This window comes from Pectinophora gossypiella, chromosome 29 (genome assembly GCF_024362695.1).
Source record: "Pectinophora gossypiella chromosome 29, ilPecGoss1.1, whole genome shotgun sequence".
In the NCBI taxonomy this organism is placed as follows: Eukaryota; Metazoa; Arthropoda; class Insecta; order Lepidoptera; family Gelechiidae; genus Pectinophora; species Pectinophora gossypiella.
Genome location: NC_065432.1, coordinates 2,078,199 through 2,088,015, shown reverse-complemented (window position 1 = coordinate 2,088,015; position 9,817 = coordinate 2,078,199). Strand labels below are relative to the sequence as shown.

General features: G+C 39.3%; 2 protein-coding genes across 3 annotated transcripts in view; one reads left to right on the top strand and one right to left on the bottom strand.

Moving 5' to 3' along the window:
- The window catches only part of LOC126379503 (uncharacterized), a 94,267-nt gene that overhangs the window by 40,772 nt on the left and 43,678 nt on the right, over positions 1–9,817 (bottom strand). The window contains exon 1 of one of the 2 annotated variants that reach the window (XM_050028281.1): positions 2,308–2,475. The exons of the other annotated variant lie outside the window; for it this stretch is intronic. The gene's annotated coding sequence lies outside the window, so the exon portion shown is untranslated. Of the gene's footprint in view, positions 1–2,307; positions 2,476–9,817 lie in introns of those variants that run through there. 2 annotated transcript variants of the gene reach the window in all.
- On the top strand, positions 291–9,359 carry LOC126379525 (exopolyphosphatase PRUNE1). The gene is made up of 9 exons (XM_050028315.1): positions 291–462; positions 3,418–3,543; positions 4,730–4,881; positions 5,530–5,679; positions 6,227–6,372; positions 6,882–7,014; positions 7,697–7,826; positions 8,315–8,467; positions 8,654–9,359. Exons 1-9 carry the CDS (start codon positions 427–429, stop codon positions 8,816–8,818), a joined length of 1,191 nt encoding a protein of 396 aa, XP_049884272.1. The 5' UTR covers positions 291–426; the 3' UTR covers positions 8,819–9,359.

Below are 9,817 nucleotides of genomic sequence, written 5' to 3'. Positions count from 1 at the left end.
ATTGTTTGTTTTTTTTTTGACAGTGTTACCAAATTATTACTCCAAAAGCGACCAGAAAAAATTATAAAACTTTAGCTAATTCGACATATTGTTTTATGTACAAGTATTACAGTTTCCATACTGAGTGGAAACTTATTTATTATGTTTTCGTTTTAAAATCATCAGCTCTAAGACATCCGCTAGCTGTTTTCTTTTTGATAATTACAAATTAGGTTTTTGCTAAATCATCAGTAATGTATTGTGTTGGCAACAGTGTGGTTGTCAAGTTTGACAAGCTTGATTGACATAAAGTTGTAATTTTTCAGTTCTTTGTTTTGGTCGGTTTAGGTTAGTAGAGAAAGTGTAAAATCGTTAAATTATTGTTCAAATGTAGTTTCAATATATAAATTAAATTATCATCCTATTAATAATCGTTACAAGTTCAAAATGGACAAATATCTTACTACAAGTATTGAAAAACTGGTAATAGTTTTAAACTTTTTATTATTAGTTTCAAAGTATAATAAAAATAAATGTTTGAGACTTGAAGCACACCATGAATTGGCTTGGGTTTACAATTCTGCCCTCGGATTTTCGGAAAACGAAATATACAGGTCGACGGGGAATCTTTTTAAGGTTAAAAACCGGGTATTCATTTTGTGAGGAAACTTTTAATTTTGGAGTTAATCGCTAGGTATTAAAGTTTGGTCTAATAGAGTTTTAGACTATTTTAAGTTTTTCATATTTTTTAACGAAATCTGGCAATATTTATAATATAAGTTGTTCAGATTTAACATGATAATTACCTACCTATTTTATCATTGCTCGGCGTACATAATTATTAAAAAAAAATTTATGGCCAAAGCATATATAAAAATAATTGTTGCTTGATATTTGCATCAGATATGTATAGAATTATGTTGCTACCTATATTGCTACTCTTTATTTTGATCAGAATAGTAATGAGTGGAAGGTGTGTTGTGGCTTTTTTTTTAACATGACTTATTGTAGATTTGCCGCAGATGGTATTAACTACTTGGCCGGACAAATGGGGAGCGCTGAAGGCCCTTACCCGGTACAATGTTTAGGACAACAGGCCTGTGGGTGCCCAGTTGGGCGTGCACCTCGGCTCAGGGCGTCATCTGAGAGGAAAAATATTTGAAAGAATTAATCGACCCTAGCGGGTCGATAGCGATAAGCGCTGAATGAGGGAAATCGTCGAGCACGCCGGCGGGGTCGGTATCGGGGTCCTTGTGTTGTGCCTGGGTGTAAAAACAAAAGTCATCATTTATACTCAAAAGTAAAGATTAAACTTCCTTATGTCTGTTATCCATAAAATTAGAAGGTTAAAAGCAGGAAAATCTAGAGACTTTCCAGAGGCAGAGTGACTGCCTTCCATTGTCTTCTTTTATGAGAATTATGAGTGACTTTCCAGGATACATTAAAAATATAAAAAACATAAATAGCCTATATAAGTCCCACTGCTGGGCACAGGCAAAGGAAATAAAACTAAAAATAGAAAACTATTTTTTTTTGGGGAACGTAGCCTGGAAAATATCCTCTTCGATATTTCGATATTTTTTATAATCGTCTCAGATGACGCCCTGAGCCGAGGTTCGCGCCAAAACGGGCACATAGAATAGAAAAAAATTAGTTTATTATAAAAAGGCGCCACACAAAAGCAAGACAATAACATCATATCAAATTTCAACAAAATATTTTTATTTTTAAATATTTAAGTTTTCATGTATAAAGATTATTTATTTATTTATTTATCGTTTATTTCAGGCACTAGTCCCATAGCATTACAAATTATAAATTACATTTCAATACAATAAAAAATACAATAAAATAAATTTAATTAAATGGTTAAACATGTCAACAGGATATACATTATGTCACATATAAATAATCTTGTTAAAATTCGTGTCATGTATATAAAAACCGTAGTATATAGATACTACTTTTAGAGGCATGGTATTTTAATGAGAATGGAAGCCCTGTATCCTCGGTATCTGCCTACCCTAATGGATAGTAGGCGTGTCTAGATGTTTTTGTTTATTGAACGGATGTGGTTCACCACTATCCACTGTCATATCGCATTTATACCGCACGTCATACAACCACAGATATTTTTTTTATTTGTTTTGGTTTTCCCCGAAGGGTAAGGCAAAGGGAACTATGCCCATACAGCCATGTCTGACGTATTTTTTTTCTTGATGATTAATGAAATGATGAAAGGTGATGATGATGAAACCTAAGCCCCCACCCTCGGAGTAGACTCCTACTCCGAACCCCAAACGAATTAACTCAAAAGTCCGCATAAACTTTTGAGTTATGAAGCGGCTTCCCGGCACGAAGCGAAAATAGGCAGATACACTTTGTTTATTGAATACTCCAATATAATAACACTCGCGAATGTCTTCCGACTAACTTAATGCGATCATTAACCACAAAACACCACTTCGTATTAATTATTTAGGTTAGGTACTCAATGAAGAAAGCAACTGTCCCGTTCCCGTTTCCCGCCGAAAAGCCACAACCACAGATAATACGTACGCAGTTTAGGAACTATTTTTTGATATAAGTACTTTAGCGAGAGTTCTCTTTTTTTATTTGACTTATTGTAGATTTGCTGCAGATGGCATTAATTAATTGGCCGGACAAATGGGGAGCGCTGAGGGCTCTCACCCGGTACAACGTTTAAGACAACAGGCCTGAGGGTGCTTCTTACATTCGTAACCTCGTAATCCCTCTTGGCATAGTGCTCACTACCAGGGAGTTAAACTATATAATAAACTGCCAATGGGCCTAAAAACGATTACGAAGTTCAATGAATTTAAGACCAAGTTGAGATGCCTTTTGCTCAATAAGCGCTATTATACCATTGATGAATATTTGAATGATAAATAAACGATGCATGCGATTTACGTCTTCTTGTTATAACTTTTAATTATAGGCACTTTTAGTCGCTTACTTTTCTATTTTATTGTAGTTTTTAATCAGTGCTGTTGACATCATGTAGCCATAATGAAATTAGGTAATAATTTTTGTCATTAATTTTATTCGCATAGTGACGCTTTTGTGACTTTATTAACTTTATTTGATTGTTTTTTTTTTTTTTTTTTTACTGTTCTCGTACATCATATTTTATTACCAGTGACATCCTATTTTAAATTGACTATGTTTGGCTACTGATATATTGTTATTATTTTTTTGTATAATTTTCGACACAATGTAAAAATTGTTCAGAAATAAATAAACTTGAAACTTGGGGCCTCGGCTGTCAGCTGGGCTAACCTTGAAATGCTAGCTGTCAGTTTTGAGCATACCTGGTTTTCTTATAGCTTGCTTCGCGCTACAATACATTTTGCCTGGCTTGAATACGATATCCCCGCCATTTTGACTCTAATTTTTTATCCATGCCTATTGTTACAGAAATCTGGTGTCTACGGGGATTTGAACCTTGTGCTAGGAAACGAAAGCTGTGACTTAGACTCCGCAGCCAGTGCGTTAGTCTACGCTGCGTTCCTGTACTGGCAACACAACCAGATTAAATGCAAGGTCAGTGTTGCTAGATGATAAAAAATAACTTTTTTTTTGTCAAAATTTTACACTCTCCATCACACCACGGACACTTCATACAAAACACGTCTTTTTACACAGACACCACACATTGACGTTATCGTACACGCGCATCTGTGTGTGTGTGACGTTTGACGCCATACGATTCAAGTGTAAACTATGTCCGAGGGGGTGAGGTAAACCTAGCTCAGCCACTGGTGGGGGGCGGAAAGTTGCCGTTTTACATGTAGTAATATTCCTTACTCTATGTTCGCAACACGGGACTCAGGGTGAGCATGGTATAAGAAGACCAGGACGGTTAAAATGGCCAATGGTCAATTTGACATTTGCGCATATTTAAAAACAAACAAATGTCAAATAGCATTATTGCTTTTTGGTTGAGTTGCTTCGATGTGGCCATTTTAACTTTAGCTTCCAAACGTTTTTTTGATACATTGTTTTAAGTTTACGCGGTTATTATCATAATTAAAGCACATAATAACGGGTTCTTACTTAAGCGTTTAAATGGGGATATGAGACTCCCGATATTTCGACACTGTTGCAAGTGCCATGATCACGGGATGACTGATGAGATTGGAGTGGAGTAGGTAGATCCATAATTTTCTACGGGCAGACATATCTTTCTACCCTCTTTCTTTGCGGCTTGTTTATGTTTTTGATATCGGAACGTTTTTTTGATTCTGCTCCGCACCACCCAAATCCCCTGGTAGTTGCGGCTTCCGAGTACATCCCGCTTAGGGACGGTACTGAAAAGTATCGGCGTCCGAAGGACGTAATATACGATCCCGACGACCCAATTACTCTAGCCATAGAGACAGCCAATCAGCTCGCAACACCAAACACTTCAGGACCCCGTCGGCGTGGTCGTCGATTTCCCTCATTCAGCGCTTATCGCTATCGACCCACTAGGGTCGATTAATTCTTTCAAATATTTTTCCTCTCAGACGACGCCCTGAGCCGAGGTTCGCGCCCAACTGGGCACCCTCAGGTCTGTTGTCTTAAACGTTGTGTGAGAGCCTTGAGCGCTCCCCATTTGTCCGGCCAAGTAGTTAATGCCATCTGCGACAAATCTACAGTAAGTCACGTAAAAAAAAGCCATTTTAAGGGATAATACTGGGGGGCAGATTTTTTAATATTATGTTTTTTTATTTATGACTTTTTTTAGGTTTGTACAAGAATGAATCGCGACGAGTCCGTGTACAGGGACGACATATTTGTGCCGATATTGAATGTGGACAGGGAGGATTACGACCTGAAGACAGAGGTCGCCTTCTGTCTGCGACAACACGGGATCGACGCCGACAGACTTGTGTTCAGGTAAAAAACCTTTAAATGTCACGTAGAATAGAATAGAATAACTATTCCCAAAAAGCGACTTCGTTCGCGTGGAAGGATTTTTCCCGCTAATTCCCATTCCCGTGGGAATTCCGGTAATTCCTTTCTTAGTGTCACCTCTACGGTACATAAGCTACGTCCCTTCCAAATTTCAAGTGCCTACGTTTAGCCGTTTAGGCTGTGCGTTGATATGTCAGTCAGTCAGTTTCTCCTTTTATATATTTAGATACAAAAGCATTTACATAAATTAAGATTAACAATGGCCCCGATTCCTGCAGACACCGCTTAATTTTATTTTAAGTTATATCCGTCACTTTCATATCCGTCGAAAAAGAATGGGACGGATGATTCACACCTCTTAATTTTAGGAAAAATGAGTAAATGAATTAATAACCCGGGCGAATCAAAAATTCATGTCGCTGGTATGCAATCCATTTGACATGCTGTCTACTTAACTGTGTCGGGTTATTGACGGTGTGTGTGTTTTTACTACACTTCACTACACGACACTACACTTCACGACACTACACGACACTTCACTTCACCTCTACACTATACCTCTGCCTATCTCTACATCAACGGGATCTGGAATGCAGACGTGATGGTAATATACCTTTCTTCATTTCCCAGGGACGATTACGACCTAGAGCAGCTGGCAGAGAAGTCGAAGACGACCGTCACACTGGTAGACCACCATGTTCTGGCGAAGAAGGACAAGTTTATGACCACTATGGTCACTGAGATCATAGACCACAGACCCGTCGACAAGAACGAGTGGACGTAAGTTCGCACACACACACACACACACAAACACACGCGCGCATACACACGCACACACACACACTTTAAATCAAATTAAATATACTTTATTGCACAGAACTAAATTACATCAATCAAGCATAACACATGAATACAGTACAATTTGGACGAACCAATCGCCGGCCCACGGTATACCTCGCCACAGGTATATTTTTCATTATCACAACGGCTTCGGTGGTCCAGTGGATGAACGTTGGGGTCACGATCCGGAGGCCCCGGATTCAAATCTCGGTGGGAACATAACACAAAAATCTCTTTGGGATCCCCAGTTTGGTTAGGACATTACAGGCTGATCACCTGATTGTCCGAAAGTAAGATGATCCGTGTTTCGGAGGGCATGTTAAGCCGTTGGTTCCGGTTATACTACTTACTGATGTAAGTATGTAGTCGTTACATGAGCCATGTCAGGGGCCTTTGGCGGCTAAATAGTAACCCTGACACCAGGGTTGATGAGGTTGGTATTCCACCTCACAACCCACACGATAAGAAGATTATCACAATGTTGCAGTTATAAGGACGACACTCGAAGCAGCATCGAGTTGGTTGGATCCTGCTGTTCTCTGGTGGGTCAACGTATCAGGACCCTGGGTGGTCTACTGGCCAAAGAGACGGACTTCTTCAACGCCTTCCCCGTGGCAACAGACTTACTACATTGTGAGTACCCCCATGCATCTGAAAAACATAATTCAAATTCAAATTTTCCTTACTTTTTCGGCGGACAAGGAAATGACGGGTATATATAACTTAAAATGAAACTAGATGGTGTCTACAGGAATTAGCACCTACGTGCTTTAATTATCTCTAACATCGACTTGTTTTGTACCGTTGAGCCGTGGTAGCGCAGTTGGTAGACCGCTTGCCTCTCACTTTGAAATCGCAGATTCGAATCCAGCACAGGCCTAAACCAATGAATGTCGAATTTTTTTCGAATTCATGTTTGGATCATAAATGATTATCACGTGCTCAGCGTTGAAGGAAAACATCGTGAGAAAACCCACATGTATTGTTAAACCCCTGTATTGGACTGGTTTTCCCTTCGCGGTTGGAAGGTCAGACAGGCAGTCGCTTACGTAAAAAACCGGACCTGTCAAATCTTCAGGTTAGGTAAGCGGACTCTGTGAACGGAATAATGCTAGGGGGATGAATATAGACTTGTTTTCCAGGTGGTATAATACTGGATACAGTGAACTTCTCCAAGGAAGTGAACAAAGCCACTCCAGTAGACGAAGAAGTCGTGTTATTTTTGGAAAATTTGCAGAAAACACGCGGTAGTAACTGCGGTGTTGAGGAGCAGAGGTAAGCTTGACGATGTCCAAGATTACAAGGATGATCTTCTCTTCTTCTATCGTGTGGGTTGTGAGGTGGATTACCAACCTCATCAACCCTCAGTGTTACTATTGAGCCGGCAAAGGCCCCTGACATGAGTCACGTAACGACTACTAACTTAAATCAGTAAGTAATTCGGGTATAAACGTATCAACGTGCCTTTCGAAGCACGGATTATCTTACTTTCGGCCAATCTCTTGATCAGCCTGTAATGTCCTAACCAAACTAAGGATCACAAAGTGATTTTTGTGATATTCCCCCACCGGGATGCGAACCTGGGACCTCCAGATCGTGAGTCCTCTGGATCATGGGACCCGTTTGGAGGCAAGGATTATGATCACATGCATCCATTATGGTTATTAGAAGGTTATTGAATATGAATAAATAGAAATGCCGCCTGTTAGACAGCCAAATTACTGAAATTATATTCAATATTTTTGTATTTTTTTAAGAACGTCTAGTGCCCTGTGCCGAAGTTTTTCTTGCAGCAACTTTTTCTCGGCTATACAGGTTGTGAAGCTGCAGTAGTTCTAGGCGGATTAGACGTTCGACAAAAAATATATTGATGTAAAAATTGGCGATTCGAAGTGTAACTATGTTACATAATTAATAAAAATATTTTTGAGTATGAAACTCATTTTTCACACTATAGGAAAGCCAAATTAGACCTGCTAGTTGCAGCCCGTAAGGATGTATCCAAGCTGTCTGCGGCGCAACTGCTCAGGAAGGATGTGAAGATAGTGGGTGATACTATGGTGCCCAGCTTCCCCATACTGGTAGAGGTGAGCTCACTCATTCACAAACCAACTCACTCATTTACTGATTTACTCACAAGTCACTCATTCAACAATTCACTCACTCTCCAACTCACTCAGTCACCGACTCACTCACCAACAGAATCATTTACAGGGTTACTCACTCCCTCTCCAACTCATTCACTCACCGACTCACACACTCACCGACTTACTTACCAACAGAATCATTTACAAACTTACTCACTCCCCAACTCATACACCAACTGAATAATTTACAGACTCACTCACTCACCGACTCACACACCAACTGAACTATTTACAGACTCCAAGTGATGTTATTGTCTTGTATGTGGCGTCCTTTTATAATAAACTATTTATATTCTATTCTAGTCACTCAGCAGGACTGCATACGACATACTTGTATATTCACTCACTCACCAACCATGCTGCCTGAAAAAAGGTGTGGTGTTATGTGTCCCTAGCTGTCATTTTCTTGTATGTATTTTTGTCCCCAGGAGTTCCTAAAGAAGCCAGAGGCCATACAAGCGATACAGGAGGCGCTACTTCGCAGGGAGTGTAATATGGCCCTCCTCCTCGGAATGTCGTTAACAGATGGACTGAAGCGTGATGGCGCCGTGTACTCTCGTAACCAGGAGAGGGCTGCGCAGGTAAGACTCACTCATTCACTCATTGACTCACTCATCCCGTCATTAATTCACTCATCGACTTACTCATTGACTCACTCATCGAGTCATTGATTCACTCACGAATTCGTCAGCCAAGGTTCGCGCCCCAATTGATGGACAATTGATTACATACCCAATTGATGGCTAAAAAATACCTATTCTTTACAGTTGTCAAAGTACCTTCAAGAGTGGAAAACTCCATCTCTCCAGCTCACCCTGCACGAGATACCGAGCGCTAAGAACTGCATTTACTTCAAACAACTCAACTTATCTGCTTCTCGCAAACAGTACATGCCAGCGCTCGTCAACTTCTTAAATGCCAGTAAAAAATAACATACGTAAGTACCTTAGTAACCCTGTTGCGTTCAGACATCTCCATAGACCTTTTTTTTGTTTTGGTTTTCCCCGAAGGGTAAGGCAAAGGGAACTATGCCCATACAGCCATGTCTTACGTATTTTTTTTCTTGATGATTAATGAAATGATGAAAGGTGATGATGATGAAACCTAAGCCCCCATCCTCGGAGTAGACTCCTACTTCGAACCCCAAACGAATTAACTCAAAAGTCCGCATAAACTTTTGAGTTATGAAGCGGCTTCTTGGCACGAAGCGAAAATAGGCAGATACACTTTGTTTATTGAATACTCCGATATAATAACACTCGCGAATGTCTTCCGACTAATTTAATGCGATCATTAACCACAAAACACCACTTCGTATTAATTATTTAGATTATTCAATGAAGAAAGCAACTGTCCCGTTCCCGTTTCCCGCCAAAAATCCTCTCCATAGACCACGTATAACATCCCTCAATCAGCGCTTATCGCTATAGACCCACTAGGGTCGATTAATTCTTTCAAATATTCTTCCTCTCAGACGACCTGTTGAGGCCTGTTGTCTTAAATGTTGTACCGAGAGCCTTCAGCGCTCCCCATTTGTCCGGCCAAGTAGTTAATGCCATCTGCGGCAAATCTACAATAAGTCATGACAAAAAAAGTATAACTGGTAGACAAGAAATCCACGATAATTGTTGTCTAAGCGAGATTGTTATAAATATAATTTCTCATTGAGGCAGGGATCACGTAATAATATTTGTTTTAGTCGTCGATTTTGTCTGTTGTTACACGTAACAAAATTATTCATAGAAATATGAAATGAACTGTACTTACTTTAAATTATTCTGATCAAATTATTAATAAATAATAAAATAAATTATTAATATAATATTAAAAAAATGTTGCCACTGTATTTTTATTTCTATTGTACATTCATTTTAATTATAAAAAGTAGAGTTGCCAGTAATAAAATAAAACTAATTGTAGTTGGAATCATT

Bases quoted from the DNA above. Each gene is read 5' to 3' on its own strand.
- LOC126379525 (XM_050028315.1), top strand. From the start codon at position 427: ATGGACAAATATCTTACTACAAGTATTGAAAAACTG. The intron at 463-3,417 runs GTAATAGTTTTA...CTATTGTTACAG, and splicing joins CTACAAGTATTGAAAAACTG to AAATCTGGTGTCTACGGGGA. The intron at 5,680-6,226 runs GTAAGTTCGCAC...ACAATGTTGCAG, and splicing joins GTCGACAAGAACGAGTGGAC to TTATAAGGACGACACTCGAA.